The following is an 18,838-nucleotide window of genomic DNA, read 5'->3' as shown; positions in this document are numbered from 1 at the left end:
CCACCCTCCTTCCTTCCTTCCCTTTTGTCTTTCCTTCCGTCTCTCCTCCCTCCCTCCCTCTCCATTCCCTTCCACCTTTTTCTTCCTCCCTTCCTTCTCTCTTTCCTTCCTCCTATCCTCCTGGGGGATGTTTAGCTGGGAGTTGCAGTCCCAAAGACCTGCAGGGCCAAAGTTTGTCCATGCCTGATCTATAGGGTGTCACGTGAGTGATGCTCAATCATTCCTAGTTGTGAGATCCATCTTTGTTTACGTTTGAGAAGAACCGCCGCTTGAACAGACTCACTCTGGACGGTGGCCTTTTTCAGACAATCTTCCTTTAATACAAAGTTCAATATATATATCTACATACAGCGTGGCCCGGGAGCCACTCTGGGCTGTTTTCCGCTTAATGTTTAATGTTTATTTCTGAAACCGTCCTAACAGGGTTTTCGCGCAAAGGAGGAACGAGGCGACAGCGAGGCCCATCCTCCTCCTCCTCCTCTTCGTCTTCTTTTCTGGCCCTCCAAGTTTGTAGGCAACAAGTGGTAAGACAGAGATAAGAGAGAGAGAGCGAGAGCGAGAGCGCAATCTTTGTTCAAACAACAACCAAAAGAGAAAGAGGGAGGGATGGAGGGATGTACCTAGAACCGTACCGCTGTGTCTCCGTTCCGGAGCAGGACATGACTTGAATCCAGGGCTTCTGGGCAACTTGGCTCAATCACAAAGAAAACGGCTTGAATCCAGAGAAGGCCATTTCCAAGGTTTAAAGGCGGGGAAAGGGAGGAAGATGTGTACCTGCTGCCTGGGAAGGGCGGCCTTGCAAGGTAGGATAGGGCCGGAAATAAGAACTCTGGGCACTTATTTCTGAGCAGCCTTTACAGAGGAGCAGGTTCCTTGCGAAATTACACATAATCTCCATAATAACCTTATCTCTGCTAGGAAAGGGCTCCCAAAGGTCATCTAGTCCAACCCTTATCTCTAAAGACGGCTATCTCTGCCTTGCCTTCTTCTTGAACTGACCTAATATGAAACAAGAGGAACTAAGAAAAGGGAAGCTACAGAGCTGAAGGGGACACGGTGGCCCAGCGGGTTAAAAGGCTGAGCTGTGGAACTTGCTGACTGAAAGGTCAGCAGTTCGAATCCGTGGAGTAGGATGAGCTCCCATCGTAAGCCCCAGCTTCTGCCAACCTAGCAATTTGAAAATTTGTGAATGTGAGTACATCGATAGGTACCACGTCAGCGGGAAGGTAACGGCACTCCATGCAGTCATGCTGGCCACATGACCTTGGAGGCAGCTACGGACAACTCCAGTCTTCAGCTTAGAAATGGAGATGATCACCACCCCATAGAGCCAGGCATGACTAGACTTAATGTCAAGGGGAAACCTTTACCTTTTTATAGAGCTGAATGGGATCCCAAAGGCCATCTGGTCTACCGCATTCTGCCATTAAGGAGGACGCAATCCAAGCCCTCCTAACAGATGGCCATCGAGCCTCATAGATGTTGATAGGCTCATGGAGAAATGGAGTGATGGGATCAAAGAATGCTAGAGTGGGAAGGGATCTGAAGGGGCATCCAGTCAAAACTCTATTCTGCCCTTAAGAAGGACACCATCCAAACCCACCCGACAGATGGCCATCCAGCCTCTTAGATGTTGAACAGGCTCATGGAGAAATGGTGCTATAGGATCAAAGAATGCTAGGATTGGAAGGGATCTGAAGGGGCATCTCATCCAAACCCCATTCTGCCATTAAGAAGGACACCATCCAGTTCCTCCTGGCAGATGGCCATCCAAAGAAGGAAAATGTTGATTGACAAGATTTATACTGCAGCTGGTGGTTTAACCTGCTGTGCTAAAGCCTGGCCCTAAGGAACTGAGGCTATAGTATTGAACTGGACTGTTCTCTGGATTCAAGTGTCTTTTGTACTGATCCGGACTCATGGTAAAACATGGGGGTTTTTTTTGCCCCCAATTTGCCTTTGGTCCCCAGTTAAGCGCCAGACTGCCCTCGATGCTTTACGGAAATGGGAGAACGTAATAACGACTGAAAAGACAATACTAAAAATTCAACAAAAGGAAAAGCAGCAACCATTTTGTTCGTACGTGAGCGGGTGAACCCTTCTTAGAAAAAGAAAAACAACAACAAAAGCAATTTTGTCGAAGGAATACTAGCCCTCCCCTCCTCTTGGTATGTCGCACAGCCATTGACACGTTAACATTTCTACAGTGAAAAAATAGACTGTCTTTGAACAGAATATGAACAAATAAGCAATTATTTTCTTCCATTGTTCCGTCGACTGATACTCTTTTTTATACATGTTTTTTTAAAAAAGGAAACAAAAAATACACTATTAAAAAAAAAGATAGAGAGCGAGAGACCTGCTAAAATAAAATAAAAAATAATGAAAAATAAATGTCACTTGCTAAGAGTTATTATATCAGAGTTAAAGAAAAACCCATGTAGGGTTTTGTTGTCTGTCCTTCGCTGGACCCCGTGTTCTGCTTCGGATGGAACCGCCATTCCATTTTCAACTATTTCTGTGGAGTTTGCAGTAATGGTGTCATTTTCTGAGGGGCAGCCATTAAAATTCTGATTTATTTCCCCAAATCCTGTATTTTTTCCCCTCTTCTTTGGCAACGGGATTGGCGGGTCGGTGGCAAAGAGACCCACAGAAACAAATAGAGCAAACAGAGTAAATTTGGTCTGGAGGAATCGGGCAAAATGGGGGGAAAAGGCTTTTGTGTTGCTGTTTTGATTCTAGAGAGCGAGGAATGGTTTGGGAACCGGTGCAGAAAGGAGAAAGGCGAGTTTCCCTTTTGTTTGGGCTCTGGGTTTTGGACATTTCTGGAATTGAAAGGAATGTTTCCAAAGTGTGTGGAAAAGGGGAGCCGGGAAAGAGGTTGGGATGGAAAAGGCCTTAAGTTTTGATTGCAAAAGGTCTTAGGTTTGGGATGGAACTCCAAACTCGCAACTCCAAAATCTGAATCCAAACTCTTTTCAACCCTCCCGTCGCCATTAAATCCCTGTTTGGGGTCCGTTCCTCGTCCAAACGGGCCGCCTTCCCCGGCTCTCCGCCTTTTCCCAATGCATTTGTATGTTTGTTCGTGTGTCCTTGGTTGGTTTGTCCGTCGGTTTGTTGATTTGCGTCCCGGTAAGTGTCCCTCCACGCCGGCAAAAACCCAAATGAGGTAAGAAACAACAAGTTTGCCACTTTGGGCGGAAAAAGAAAAGGGGGACAAAACGTAGAATAACCCTCATCCTCTTCCCGGCGGATGCTGCTGCAGAGTCTGGTGTTTGAAACACAGATTCAGGGGAAAGGGCAAAAGGGGGTCCCCCTTCCCCGTCTCAGCTTCCAGAAACATTTTCTTCGTCCGATTCAGTCTGCAGTGTTTGTTTACTTTTTTAAAAAGGGAAAGGTCAACGCTTGCCGCTCTTGGCTCAAAAGGGGGGCCTTCCGGGACGTTTTGGTGGTCCAGAGTCCGCACGACGGATGGCTTTGTTTTCTCTTAAAAAAAGAAGTGGTTGTTTCTCATTTTCGTTTTATGTTGCATAGTGATCGAAGCTGCCCAAGTACTCCAGCGCGGCTTGGTAGCAGAACTGATACTCGTCCTGGAAGAAAGAGGGAAAGGAGATGAGGTGTTGGGGTAATAATAGTAATAATAATAATAATAATAATAATAATAATAGGGTATTATTATTATTATTATTATATTGCAATATTATTATATTGTAATTGTTCTTAGTATAATATTATTGTCAGGTTCTGGGGCCTCTCAGAATAAATACAGCTCATACTACTCAGGAACAATGGGTATTCTTCATTCTTGTTCACCAGAAAACAAGCAAGAGGGATCTAGCACCCAATCGACATGGGGTTTTTTATCGTCTCTTTTCCACCAGCCCCCCTCCTCCCCATTCTACTTTCGATTCTCCCATTCTGGTTCTCAAAACACCATCCAGGCCAGGTAGCCCTTTTCAACTCTCCTTCTCTTCTCCCTGCATTCCATCATGTCTGAATGACCCATGCAGCCTATCCTCCAAGGCTGGCATTTGGGCATTCTGACAATTATATTCTAATATTATTATTATCTATACGGAGCCCACAGTGGTGTTGTGGGTTAAACTGCTGAGCTGCTGAACTTGCTAACTGAAAGGTTGTCGGTTCAAATCCGGGGAGCGGGGTAAGCTCCCGCTGTTAGTGACAGCTTCTGCCAACCTAGCAGTTCAAAGACATGCAAATGTGAGTAGATCAATAGGTACCACTTCGGCAGGAAGGTAAGGTGCTCCATGCAGTCATGCTAGCCACATGACCTTGGAGGTGTCTACGGACAACATTGGCTCTTCGGCTTAGACATGGAGATGAGCACCAACCCCCAGAGTCGGACAAGATTGCACTTAATGTCAGGGGAACACCTTTACCTTATTATCTATCTATACACATAATAAAACTAAAAAATATCTGTGTGTATGTGGTTGGGGTGTTCACTTACACAGACAAGCCCCTGCCTTCACAAACTGGGATTTATAGTTCATTGCAATCAATGAGCACTCTGAACTCCACCAAAGATGGAATCGGATCAAACTCAGCACACGGAGCCCTCATGACTAGCAAAAAATACTGGAGATCTTTCGGGAAAATTGACCTTGATTTGGGGGAGTTGTAGTTCACTATACAGCCACAGAGCAGTGTGAACCCAAACACCAATGAATCTGGACCAGACTTGGCAAACATACCTGTTATGCCAAAATTTGATTACTGGAGGGGTTTCTTTCTGAGAGTTGTAGTTCACCCACAACCAGAGTAGCTGTGATCTCCGCCAATTCTTGGCACACAGAATCCCCATGACTAAGTTAACCTACTGGAGGGGTTTGAGGGCACTGACTCATCATAGTGGGAGTTCTAGTTTACCCTTCAGCCACAGAGTACAATGAACCCCATCCAACATAAAAAACTTTAAGGACTGATGGAATTTTTGGGGGTTAACCTGGCATGATGTGAGTTGTAGTTTACCCACAACTTTAGGCATGTTGGGCAATAAAAAAACCAACGTTTTCAAATAACCCAGGCAACACCAGGAACCCAAGCTAGTTATATAATAATAATAATACAATGTTATTAGTAGTTGTAGCATTACATCAATTTAAGGGTTCAGCTCTCTCGCAAACCATGTTCTGGACTCTGATGCCCAGCAAGAGCCATCACTACATGTGCTGCTAGGACCTTCAGTCCAACAACACCTAGAAAGTCCCTGCGTTGAAATGTGCCCCAACAGTTCTGCGATGTTAACTTATTTGTTTCAGTGTATTGTCGAAGGCTTTCATGGCCGGAATCACTGGGTTGTTGTAGGTTTTTTCGGGCTATATGGCCATGTTCTACAGGCATTCTCTCCTGATGTTTCGCCTACATCTAGGGCAAGCATTCTCAGAGGTAGTGAGGTATTTGTTTCAGCTTTACTTCTCCTCACAGAAGGCCAGTGGGATTGCTTGTCCTTCCAAATGCTCCAAGAGCCCCAGGTAGATGTCTCAGTGCTTAGAGTCATAAGTTAGTGTCCCCATTATGCACTGCAATCTCCCCGACATTTAACCGGGAAAAAACCCGTGGTGCACCCTGCTCCGAGCCACAAGGAGGGGCAAGTTGTTGCAGGGAAAGAGGTGTCTTTAGACCTTGTGTTTCACTCATAAACAGGCTCGGAGTGGCAGCCAAGAGCCAAGGCCCGAGGGATGGGGAAGGACTAGGGACTCCCCTTACCTCCGTTTGTACCATGGCTGGCCTTTGTGTCCGCAGCATCTTGACCGTCTGGAAGATGTCCACCACCCCTTCGTAGCGCATCCGCTCCAGCACAATGCTCAGCGTGATGAAGACACCAGTCCGTCCCACACCGGCACTGTAAGCAGCAAGAAAGAGGAGTCAGAAGGACGGAATGGCCCCCTTTGGGAACTTGCTTAGTTTTGGATTTGACAACCATTGATCCCATTTGGTTTCAGAGTCGTGGAGGAACCCCTTCAAGCTCAGAGTGGGATCCCCATTTCCTGAGACTGATCCACAAGCGTCCACTGCCTATGACTATTATTATTTATTTTGGTGGTATTATTATTACATGTGTACATTGTCCTGTGCAACAGATGGGGAAAGCATCAGGATTCTGCTGGGAGAGGCACTCAAGGCACCAAAGATCTGGAGAGCTTGAACGGACACCTGAGTCTAAGTCTGTTGTCCTGATCTATGTCTGTATTCTTGAGAGTCTAAGTCTGTTGTCCTGTTCTACGTCTGTTCTCCTGGGTCTAAGCCTGTTGTCTTGGGTCTAAGTTTGTTGCCTTGGGTCAAAGTATGTTGTCCTGGGTCTAAGCCATTTGTCTTGGGTCTAAGCCAGTTGTCTCAAGCCTAAGTTTGTATTCCTGGTTCTAAACCTGTTATCCTGGGTTTAAGGTTGTTGTCTTAGGTCTAAGCCTGTTGCCCTGAGCCTAAGTTTGTTTTCCTGGGTCAAAGTATTTTCTCCTAGGTCTAAGCCTGTTGTCCTGGGTCTAAGTTTGTTGTCATGGGTGTAAGCCTGTTTTCCTGGGTCAAAGTATTTTGTCCTGGGTCTAAGCCTGTTGTCCTGTGTCTAAGCCTGTTGTCCTGGGTCTAAATTTGTTGTCCTGGGTCTAAGTTTGTTGTCTTGGATCTAAGCCTGTTGTCTCGGGTCTAAATCTGTTGTCCTGGGTCTAAGCCTGTTGTCTTGGATCTGAGCCGGTTGTCTTGGATCTGAATCTGTTGTCCTGGGTCTAAGCCTGTCGTCTTGGGTTGTATGTGTGTGTACATTAGACAGTTGAAACGTTACAGCTGTATATACATATACAAGGGAAAGTTGGCGTGTTACGGTTGTGTGTACATTGGACAGTTGGCATATAATGGCTGTGCATTTGTACATTGGACAAGTGGCATGTAACAGCTGTATGTATGGATAGGGAGATCAGCATGTTGAAGCTGAACATCTCGTCTGAAGCCGAAGAACTTGCCCATGCCCCTTCCTTACCCCTTCCTTAGTGGCTGCTTGGTGTGCTCAATGTATTCCCGGCCATACTTCCTGCTTGTCTATACGGGAGCCTTTTAATCCCTCCAGCGATGCGATTAATCAAGTAAGGCTTTAATCGCAGATTAACCACAAGCCTCCACTCCGGGGATTTGGGGCTCTCAGAGGCGTTAGAAAAAATGTCGAGGTGTCGGGGAGCCATTGGGACTTCGCTTTTACCTCTAGGGCTGGCCTTTTGGGCAACACACTCCACTGTCCCTGGCCTCACATTTCATGCCGTAATTTAGATATGGAATAGGCATATGCTGTGAACAGTCATCTATAGAATACATATTGGTTTTAGCCTTGTGCCTCTGTGTTGCAATCACTGGCATCCCAGTTAAAAATGTAGGGGATGATGAGAAAGAGGCTTCTCTTCCAGACCCTACGAGAGGCATTGGCAGGTGACTCTAGTTCAATTCAGACTTCCTAATACAGGTATGGGCAAACCCAGGCCTGGGGGCTAGATGCAGCCCTTTGGGCTCTTTTCTCAGGCCCTCCTCTCTCCCACCACCCTAATTCTTCCTTCCTTCCTTCTCGCTTTCCTTTCTCCTTCTTTGCCGCCCTTCCTCCCTTACCACTCTTTCTCCTTACATCCTTCCCTTCCACCCTTTCATCTGTCCCTTCTTTCCTCACTCCTTTCCTGTCTTCTCTTCATCCTTCCTTCCTTTCCTCCCTCCTTCCTGCCGTCTCTCCTTCCTCCCTTCTCTCCCATCCTTCCCCCCATTCCCTTCCAACCTTCTCTTCTTCCCTCTTTTCCTTCACTTTTCTTTCTCCTTCTTTTCCTCCCTTCCTCCTTTACCCCCTTTCTCCTCCCATCCTTCCCTTCCACCCTTTCGTCCATCCTCCCTTCTTTCCACACTCCTTCCCTCTCTTCTCTTCTTCCTTCCTTCCTCCCTCCCTCCTTTCTTTCCTCCCTCCCGTCCTTCCCTCCATTCCCTTCCACCCTTTCATCCTTCTCTTCCTCCCTCCCTTCTTTCTCCTTCTTTCCCTCCCTTCCTTTCTTACCCCCTCTTTCTCCTTCCATTCTCCCCTTCCACCCTTTTGTCCTCCCTTCCTTTTTTCCTCTGTCCTTCCCTCTCTTTCTCCGTCCTTCCCTCTCTTTCTCCTTCCTTCCTTCCTTCCTTCCTTCCTTCCTTCCTTCCTTCCTTCCCCTCCCTTCCATGCTTCCTTCCTTCTCTTCCTCCCTTCTTTCTCACTTTCCTTTCTCCTTCTTTCCCTCCCTTCCTTATTTCCCCCCCTTTCCCCTTCCATCCTTTCGTCCTTCCTTCCTTCCTTCCTTCCTTCCCTCCCTCCCTCCCTCCCTCCCTCCCTCCCTCCCTCCCTCTCTCTCTCTCTCCCTCTCTCTGCCTCCAAAAGAGAAGAGGAAGGGAAGGAAAAGGCAGGGAGGAGGCTTGGGGAGAACCTAACAGGAGAGATAAATGTATACATGTTGGGAATTGTGCATTTATAAACAGGTAAGCTGTTTGGGTGATTCACCACACCTTCTTTTAAGGCCTAGTCCAACACAAACGTTCTGGGGAAAAAAACCCCGTAATAATGGCCTGCAAAATGCAAATATCCTAAAATCCAACTTCTTCCTGGACTAATTAGCCAGGTATTTCCTCATAAAGGATTTCATTCCTTTTAAAAAACTAACCATTTCCCTTTTCAAAATTGATTAAACAGCTCCGGCGAAGCAATCTTAAGCATTGAGCGGTTTTAATTAATTGGCAGGCAAGCAGAAAAGAAGGATTTAAAGCAGAGGGAGAGAAGCAGCCCATGCATGCCATTTTGGTTTTGGAAACACAAGCATTAAAACAACAGTATGGTTCATTGAACAGAAAATTGATATTGAAAAAAGAATGTAAAAGGAGATGTAAAAAAAGGGCAGCTCCTGTAGGCTTAATAATAATACTTATTATTATTATTTATTTACATAACAAGATTAGTAAACAGTGAACAAGATCACTCTGCTGGCTTTTGTATTTGATCACACGTCAGATACTTCCCAAGTGTCTAGGTCTTATTGTGATTATAACAATAACGTTATTACCAACAGAGTACAACATAGTCAAACATATCTATAAACACACATATTAAGCACATAGCTCAATGCGATGGAGCCTTGGGAGCTATAGTTTGGCAAGACTTTTAGACTTCTCTACTCAACTACAGCTCCCAGGATCTCATGGCAGTTTAAGTGGGGCCAAACGGCATTCATTTTACAGTGTGGCTGTCTCCTACAGGGCTTGGATGGTGTTCCCTGTCTGGTGGAATCGGGTCAGGCTGGATGGCCCTCAGGGACTCCTTCAGCTTTAGGATTCTGGGATTTCTTACCTGCAGTGGACGGAGATGGGCCCGTCTTGCCCAAACTGCTCCTTGGTCTTATGCACCTGGCCGATGAAGTCAATGAAGCCTTCGCCGGATTTGGGCACACCTTGCTCAGGCCAGTCGGTGAACTGGAATTGGCGCACGGTCCGCGACTGGCCGTCCTGCGTGACAGACGGGGAAACATCAAGATTCTGCCAGGAGAGGTGCTCAAGATCCACAAAACTTGGACGGACACCTGAGTCTAAGTCTGCTATCCTGTTCTACATCTGTTGTTCTGGATCTAAGCCTGTTGTCTCAGGTCTAAACCTGCTGTCCTGGGTCTAAGGCTGCTGTCCTGGCTTTAAGGCTGTTGTCTTGGGTCTAAGCTTGTTATCCTGAGTCTAAACCTGCTGTCCTGGGTTTAAGGCTGTTGTCTTGGGTGTAAGCTTATTGTCCTAGGTCTGTTGTCTCAGCTCTAAGCCCATTATCCTGGGTATAAGCAGGTTGTCCTGGGTTTAAGCCTGTTATCCTTAGTCTAAATCTGCTGTCCTGGGTTTAAGGCTGTTGTCTTGGGTCTAAGCCTGTTATCCTTAGTCTAAACCTGCTGTCCTGGGTTTAAGGCTGTTGTCCTGGGTCTAAGCCTGTTATCCTTAGTCTAAACCTGCTGTCCTGGGTTTAAGGCTGTTGTCCTGGGTTTAAGGCTGTTGTCCTGGGTCTAAGCCTGTTATCCTTAGTCTAAACCTGCTGTCCTGGGTTTAAGGCTGTTGTCCTGGGTCTAAGCCTGTTATCCTTAGTCTAAATCTGCCGTCCTGGGTTTAAGGCTGTTGTCCTGGTTTAAGGCTGTTGTCCTGGGTCTAAGCCTGTTATCCTTAGTCTAAACCTGCTGTCCTGGGTATAAGGCTGTTGTCTTGGGTCTAAGCCTGTTATCCTTAGTCTAAACCTGCTGTCCTGGGTATAAGGCTTTTGTCTTGGGTCTAAGCTTGTTATCCTTAGTCTAAACTTGCTGTCCTGGGTATAAGGCTTTTGTCTTGGGTCTAAGCTTGTTATCCTTAGTCTAAACCTGCTGTCCTGGGTTTAAGGCTGTTGTCTTGGGTCTAAGCCTGTTGTCCTGGCTCTACGCCTGTTGTCTTGGATCTAAGCTTGTTATCCTGGGTCTAAGTCTGTTGTCATTGGTCTAATTTATTTATTTGCTCTACTTGTATCCTGCCTTTCTCTACCCCAAAGGGGACTAACGGTGTCTTTACATATGGTAACTATTCAATGCCTTTGGACAACAAACAGTTAAAATACAGTTAAGTTAAAAATGAAAATGAAAATTAAATGCACATTAAAACATATAAAACATTGCATTCACTATTAAAATCACGCCAGCCTCAATCATAATCCAAGGCCATTCCAAAGATCAATTGCATATACTTCTAGGCTATTATTGCACTATAGATTAAGCTTGTTGTCTAATCCTGTTGTCTTGAGTCTAAGCCTGTTGTCTTGGGTCTAAGTTTCTTCTCTTGGGTCTAAGCTTGCTGTCCTGGGTCTACATCTGTTGTCCTGAGTCTAAGTATATTATCCTGGATCTATGTCTATTGTCCTAGGACTATTATTATTATTATTATTATTATTATTATTATTATTCTGACACAAAAACACAGTATGTCACAGCAAACAAGATATATATTCTGGATTATTATTATTATTATTATTATTATTATTATTATTATTATTTGATACACAACAAAATTGGTACACAGCACACAAGATCACTCTGCTGGCTTTTGCATTTGCTCATGTCGGACACTTCCCAAGTGTCTAGGACTGTGTGATCTATCGGCAAATAGTGTCTGCAGATCCAAGCAGGGTGGCCTTTTGCAGCTGACAGATGGCTATTATTATTATGATTATTATTATTTATATCCTGCTTTCCTCTCTGAATTAAAACCCAAACTGGGTTTAAAATGTTAAAGTGTAATAAAACCTGAGGAGAATCTAATACAAGGGGGTTCCAATTCTTGAGCATAATGTTCATATGGATGTGTGGGAAAATTGACTTTATGTAGTAATTTAAAAGAAAAACTGGGAAATAATATATACTGATAGTATGTAATACCAAATAAGGTACCAAAATATCCCATCATATTTTAAACCATGTTGGGTTTGTTAAGTTAAGGCCCAAATTGCCAAAACTAATGAGGATTCCCAAGGATAAGCCAATAGAAGACTTTCCGAAAGATTGGAAACCCTTAATGGAATTTCTTTTGAGCCGTAAGAAATCTAACGATGTAATAATCCACAGTGATGGTGATTAGCAATTAGTGGGATTATTTAGTTGGATGCATAATCATCGAATAATCATTTTTTTCCTTTTCTTTCATGACCATTTGAATGGAAACCCATTTTTGTTTCAGTAAGTGTGTTTAGTATCGTGTTTCATTTATATACTTTCTTATCTATGAGGCTGTGTGGCCTGAAAGAAGGGGTTCAACTGGATGGCCTTTAGGGGTCCCTTCCAATTCTAGGATTCTATGATCCTATAGCCCTATACCTACTAATGCAGGTATGGGGAAGCCCAGGCCTGGGGGCCGGATGTGGCCCCTTGGCTCTTTTCTCAGGCCCTCATCTCTCTCACCATCCTATCTTTCCTTCCTTCCATCCATCCATCCATCCTTCTCTTTTACCTTTCTCCTTCCCTTCCTCCCTCCCTCCTTCCCATCCATCCATCCATCCATCCATCCTCCTTCCCATCCTTCCACCCTCCCACCCTTCCTTCCCTTTTGTCTTTCCTTCATTCCCTTCTTCTCTCCCTCCTCTCTTTCCTTCCTCCTTCCTTCTCTTCCTCCCTTTCATCCCTCCTTCCTTCTCTCTTTCCTTCCTCCTTACCTTCCTTCCTTCCTTCCATCCTTCACTGGTTAGCCAGTAGTCCTAGTAGGGAGTGCTAGTATGTGGTCCCCAAATTAGAAAGTTAGCCCATGCCTGTGCTAATGTCTATATGGGGCTGGATGGCCATCTGTTGGGAGGGCTTTGTGCCTTTCAGAAGGGGGTTGGGCTGGATAGCCCTTGGGGTCTCTTCCAACCCCATAATCTATAGCCCTATTTCTCTATGATCCTTCCAATGTCCATGAGGCTGGATGGCCCTCTGTTGGGAGGGCTTCTTCTTAATGATAGAATGGGGTTAGACTTGCTAGCCCTTGGGGACTCTTTCAGTTTTAGGATTCTATGATCCTATAGTCCAATTTCTCTCCTTGAACCTGCTGATGGCTGGATAGGGCAGGATGGCCATCTGTCAGGAGGGCTTGGAGGTTATACATTCAGAACCAAATCCACCATTCCTATTCCCAAAGGTAACTCACCCTGGCATCGGTGACCTTAAATTCTCGGAGGATGTACTGCGGCATGTTGTACTCCGCCATGGGGTCCACCACGAAGTACTGGTACCGCGCAGAGCGCTCGGCTGGCCAGTATTGGTGGCATTTTTCCTGCGAAAAAAGAAGAGCTTCACCTTACCACTTGACACAATCTACAGTGTTGCTTTCCCCTCAGTTGCTTTCGAGGGCTACAAGATTCCCCGGAAAAATGGGACCTCATCTCTGATTTAACTGCTATGGGATCCTGGGATTTGTAGTTTGGGTGAGGCAACAGCATTCTTGGCAGAGAAGGCTCAAGACCTTGTTAAACTACAACCCCCCAAACTCCATAGCATTGAACCAAGGCAATTAAAGTGGATTTGTTCTACAGCATAGACCAATGACAACAAGGTTTTCCTTTCCGTCATAGGAAGCTTTGGTGTCCTAACCCTTTTGTTTTTATAGGATGAATCCTAAGTTGGCAGGAAATTTCAAGGAGTGAGCTTTTGTCTGCTGTACATGACATTTAGCAGCCAATACTTTTTGGGGTTTCAGGGTTTGGAAAACTGAGGTGCATATCAGATTTGATGGCACATGAGACTCAAGGAAATAGCAGAGTACAATTCCAGCATGAATTTGGGAGCAGTGTGTAGGGATTAGGGTGATCAGTGGTTGATATGAGACCAGCCTGGCCACAGCTTGAAAAGGAGGACTCCCACTACCATTGTTCACTTGACAGCTTACCCGGCCCATCTCTCGCAGCTTGGTCAGCATCACCACGATGGTGGAGTTGTTCTCCCATAGCATGCGCCAGAAGTCCTCGGTGGTCTCCGCCAGTGGCCCCTGGGTGGCAATGTAGGCCCTCTGTTGCCTAGAAATAGAAATAAAAATATTATATTATTCTACAATTCACTTCTGGTGTAGTCAGAGGGTTTCATCTATGCTGATGATCGTGCCATCACCGCTCAAGCAGGGAGATTTGAAATGGTTGAACAGAAGCTCTCTGAAGCTTTAGGTGCTCTTACTGCCCATTACAGAGGAAAACTGCTGATTCCTCATCCATCTAAAATGCAGACATGTGCTTTTCATCTTAAGAACAGACAAGCACCTCGAACTCTGAGGATGACCCGGGAAGGAATCCCACTGGAACATTGCAGCACAGCAAAATACCTGGGGGGGGGGGGGGGGGTTCACTCTGGATCGTGCTCTGACTTATAAGAAGCACTGCTTGAATATCAAGCAAAAAGTGGGTGCTAGAAATAATATCATATGAAAGCTGACTGGCACAACCTGGGAATCACAACCAGATACACTGAAGACATCTGCTCTAGCACTTTGCTACTCTGCTGCTGAATACACATGCCCAGTGTGGAATATATCTTACCACGCTAAAACAGTGGATGTGCCGTATTATCACAGGATGTCTATGCCCTACACCACTGGAGAAATTATATTCTTTAGCCTGTATTGCACCACCTGACATCCGTCAGGAAGTAGTGTCCAGTAATGAAAGGACCAAGGCATTCACATCTCTGGTCCATCCTCTGTTCGGATATCGACCAGCCTACCAATGCCTTAACTCAAGAAATAGTTTTCTAAGATCTACAGAGATACTCACAGGAACACCTCAGTCAGCAAGAGTCCAAAAATGGCAGACAAAAACCCAGAACCTCAAACAGTGGCTGAGACTGGATGAGAAGGATGGCTGACTTGGAAGGCGCTGAACAGACTGTGCTCTGGCACCACAAGATGCAGAGCCAACCTTAAGAAATGGGGCTACAAAGTGGAGTCCACGACATGCAAGTGTGGAGAAGAGCAAACCACAGACTACCTACTACAATGCAGCCTGAGCCCTGCCACATGCACAATGGAGGACCTCCTTACAGTGACACCAGAGACACTATAAGTGGACAGCTTCTGGTTAAAGGACATTTAGTACAATGCCAAATTTCTAACTCTGTTGTTTTTTAAACATTATAACTGTATTCGCTTCTGACACGATAAATAAAATAAATATTATATTATATTGTATTATATTGGGAGGGGCAGGGGAAACACATGGTTTTGAATTATGCATAACTTGGTTTATTTGAAAGATACATCATAAATACATATACAGAAAGGAAGGTATGTCCATGCAGTTAAACACAGGAGCACTAACAGTTATGTACGGAAGATAATATGTGGAAGATGACGTCTGTCAATCCAGACATACATTCAGAGCCTAAGGCACTGCAGGTAGCCGGCCAAGACAGAGGCCACGCTCCCAGTGCCTTAACAAAGAACCTGCCGCCCGAGGCAATCCGCTTTCCCCACCGAAGTGTAGGGGTCTAGAGAGTCTTGTTAATAAATGTGAATATTCTCTTTTCTATCACATTAGAGAATTCAAATAGGGGGGTCTATTTGAGAATGGAAGAGAGAGTGGAAAAGAACCAAAAGCCAGAGGGAAGGCTAAGAGAAGGGAGGCCTGAGAGGGGAATAGCCAAAGCAATAGGCTATTGAGAAAGGCTAATGAGAAAGTTCATACAGAAATTGATGACCTGGATGACCTGCAAGCAGGAAAAGGAAATTGTTGGGAAATTGTTCTTGCTGTTGTAAATAGCTGATAAGAAGGCACCAGGACAGAACAAAGGAAAAAAGGAATGTGAAAGAAAATTGTGTGTGTGTGCATGCTTAAAACCTTTGACAATAAACCCCCACCCTGAACTGCAATCTCAGTGTGGCACATTTTCTCAGCTGACCCAACGGAACCTTATTTGAAAATAAATTTGTTGCATTTTCATCTCCTTGACTCTTAGTGTCTGATTGGAAAGAACCCTAGAGGTTCTGGGGTTTGCCTTTTAAAAGGGATGCTGAAACTAAGTCCCAACATTTGGTGCCCAAAGAGGGACACTGCATGGTGCCCGAAGAGGGTCATCACAACAGAATGGTAGGGCTGGCAATGGAAAGGGTGGGGTCCTGCCATACCTGTATCCATCAATGAAGCTTGCATTGATGTAGTCTGAGCCCTCAACGCCCCGGATGGGCTGGAGGCAGACCCGGGTGCTCTCGTAGGGCATGATGTTGACCAGGCGGTTCTTGAACTTGTTGCAGGGCAGATTGGCACTGATGAAGCGGGAGGTGTGGGCCTTGGAGTTGGCCAGCCGCTGTGGGGAGAGAGAGAAAGGGACCGCCATCTTTATTTGCATGTATAGGGTGCCAACGTGTACATCAGGACTCCTCGAACCTTTTAAGCCTAAGGCCAGTTCACAGCCCCCAAACTGTTGGGGGGCAGGACTATAGTTTGAAAGAAACAAACACATTCCTATGCACGCTGCACACGCCTTATTTGTAGTGCAAAAAAATAAAAATAAAACCCTACAAAAGAACAATACAATATTTAAAATGATGAACAATTTTAACAAACATAAACTGACCAGTATTTCAGTGGGAAGTGTAGGCCTCTTTTTGGCTGATGAGAGAGTCAAGTTAATTCCATTGTTGTTGTTGTTGTTGTTGTTGTTGTTGTTGTTGTTGTGTGCCTTCAAGTAATTTCAAACTGAGGGTGACCCTAAGTTTAGAGCTGAGTAAAGGACTGCATCTAGCTTCCCGATACAGAAATGTAGCTCTTTCAAATGTAGCTCTTTTCAAATGTACCTGAGGGACCGCCTCACCCCCTACCAACCCCAGAGATCCCTCCGTTCTGAGGACCAAGATCTATTGGAAATTCCCAGTGTCAAGACCTTGCGTCTAACAGCAACCAGATGCAGAGCCTTTACAGCAGTGGCACCATCACTCTGGAATACTCTGCCACCTGAAGTCCGTGCCTTGCAGGACTTATCAGCTTTCCGCAAGGCATGTAAGACATACCTGTTTCGACAGGCCTTTGATTTGTGATATTGCTGTTTTAAATTGTTTTTAAATTGTGTTAGATTTTAGCCATTCTTGTAAGCCATTCGGAGCCCCAGGGGAGTGGCGGCATATAAGTTCAAATAATTAATAAATAAATAAAGTCTTTTGTAATTTTGAAAGCTTACTTCTGCTCCTTTCATTGCTGAACCTCATTTACTCCATTGTTTTGCACAAGAAGGTCTGCTAAAACTGCTGTAGCTCCTGTTGCTGCTTTGAGTGCTTTTTCTTTTTTGAAATTACTTCTTTTTCTCCTCCCCCCTTTTCCTGTTCTCTTCTTCCTTCTGTCTTTTCTTCTCTTGAATGAGAGAGAGTTGGGTCTCCTTTTTCTTGGACATTTTGAAAAAGAGTCTAGGTAGCTGTGTAGATTTTTTCAAAATGTCCAGAGGAGACTGAACCAGCTCTCCATCAAATGAATAAAAGGCAGAAAGAAGAAAAGAGAGAAGGCCTTGAGGAGAGGTGGGTAAGAAAACAAACCATCATCATTATTATTACTATTATTATTTATTATTTAACTAACACACAGTTGGGCTTTCACCGCTATATCCTAACCATAGTGATTTCACAGAGACCACAATGAAGAAACACAAATTCTGTTGCTGCATCCAACAAAATAGATTCAACAAAATAATCCTACTCATTCATAGAATGATAAAGTTGGAAGAGACCCCAAGGGCCATCCAGTCCAACCTCCTTCTGATGTGCAGGAAAAGCACAATCAAAGCCTCCCTGACAGATGGCCATCCATCCTGTTTAAAAGCCTCCAAAGAAAGAGCCTCCACCATCTCCGAGGCAGAGAGTTCCACTGTTAAATAGCTCTTCCTCATGTTCATGTGGAATCTCCTTCTTATTTGAACCCATTCCCTGGCCACAGATTGCTGCTCGAAAGGCCCCTACCTTGAACTCCAGCTCCATGCCGGTGACGTGTTCGCCTGCCTCAATCTGTGCCAGCTTCTGGATGTATGTGTAGAGGTTACGGGCTGGGACCTCGGTGTTGCCACAGGCCACGGCCTCCAGCAAGGAGTCATGGATGAAGCTGTACTGGTCCTCTGTCTGCACCATGTAGTTGCGCTGCGAGCGCATGAGTGTCACATGGCCGTAGATGTCCACCGTCTTCTCATGCTTGATCCGCTCCAGCATGGCGTCAATCACAATGAAGCAGCCGGTTCGTCCAACCCCAGCGCTGCAACGAGAAAAAACGGACTACAGGGTCACACAAACACGGAGGACCTAGAGAGCCCTAAAAGGCTGTGTGTCAACAGTGTGATGAGTGGATTGAATGAAATTGTATGATTGGGGTCTGGCTAAGGGCCTATTAAGGCCTAGCAAGACTGAAGACACCACCCTATAATTGAAACCTAGAAAATAGATTGTGTCAAGAAAAGTGCTGATGAAGAAAAATTGCTGAACTGCTGACATAACTGACCTGAGGACTTTTGGTGTAAACAACACATGAACATGAACCTGAAAATGTCTGTGAGGCTGGGTGGCTATCGATCGGCTGGACTGGATGGGCCTTTGGGGGTCCCTTCCAATGTTATGGTTCTAGGATTCTATGACAACCTTCTCTGTGCGTCTATTAATGAATTCGACCGGATTTCCCTTTCTGCCATTGCAAACATTTGCCTTTGAACCTGATAATTAGACTTCGTAATACCTAAAGACTTTGGGATTCTGGATTTGCACGTGCCTCTCTCTGTGTGTATATAGGGAAGGAGAGAGACATCTGGACTGAGAAAACCCAAGAGGCCCTTTTCCTTTGCTGACAAAACCCTGCCGTGTGCAGCTATCGGCAATTTCTCTCATAGCAGGTAACATTTCAAACGCGCATGATGAGAAACACAACCCTGCGGCCCCTTCCTTACGTCTCCTGGGGAAGGAGGGGATTCATTGGACTCGAGCCCAGGATTGGAAATTGAATTGCAGCATAGCATGTGCCTCTCTCTTGTTTCGTATGTCGATTTGGTTGTCATGGTTTGCTTTTGCTTTCTTTGGAGGCCGAGAGAGCATGACTCAGCAGCGGCTGTGTTTTTGCTTCAGTTATTGTGGAACCTGTATCAAAGCACGACTCAATGGAGGATTTCATTGAGGATTTCAGCTTTCTTTTGTGTGTGTCAGAAGCGACTTGAGAAACTGCAAGTCACTTCTGGTGTGAGAGAATTGGCCGCCTGCAAGGATGTTGTCCAAGCGATGCCTGTTATAAGCGATTATGCTGTTTAATTAATGGCTTATGTATTTTATGTATTTTAATGGTTTGATGGTTTTGTTTAATGGATATTGTATGAACATG

General features: G+C 45.2%; 1 protein-coding gene across 1 annotated transcript in view; it reads right to left on the bottom strand.

Annotated features, from left to right (window-relative positions):
• Positions 1-296: 296 nt before the first annotated feature.
• Positions 297-18,838, bottom strand: part of PTPRS (protein tyrosine phosphatase receptor type S) — a 214,728-nt gene continuing 196,186 nt past the window's right edge. The window contains exons 32-38 of the mRNA XM_067473477.1: positions 17,446-17,731; positions 15,628-15,806; positions 13,405-13,531; positions 12,667-12,792; positions 9,350-9,504; positions 5,731-5,866; positions 297-3,590 (exon numbers count right to left, since the gene is read on the bottom strand). Coding sequence (XP_067329578.1) covers positions 3,522-3,590; positions 5,731-5,866; positions 9,350-9,504; positions 12,667-12,792; positions 13,405-13,531; positions 15,628-15,806; positions 17,446-17,731 — 1,078 coding nt within the window. The 3' untranslated portion in view covers positions 297-3,521. The remainder of the gene's footprint in view (positions 3,591-5,730; positions 5,867-9,349; positions 9,505-12,666; positions 12,793-13,404; positions 13,532-15,627; positions 15,807-17,445; positions 17,732-18,838) is intronic.

The sequence above is a fragment of the Anolis sagrei genome, chromosome X (assembly GCF_037176765.1).
Source record: "Anolis sagrei isolate rAnoSag1 chromosome X, rAnoSag1.mat, whole genome shotgun sequence".
Classification (NCBI taxonomy): Eukaryota; Metazoa; Chordata; class Lepidosauria; order Squamata; family Dactyloidae; genus Anolis; species Anolis sagrei.
The sequence above is the reverse complement of the archived record's forward strand: the minus strand, read 5'-3'. Positions and strand labels throughout refer to the sequence as shown.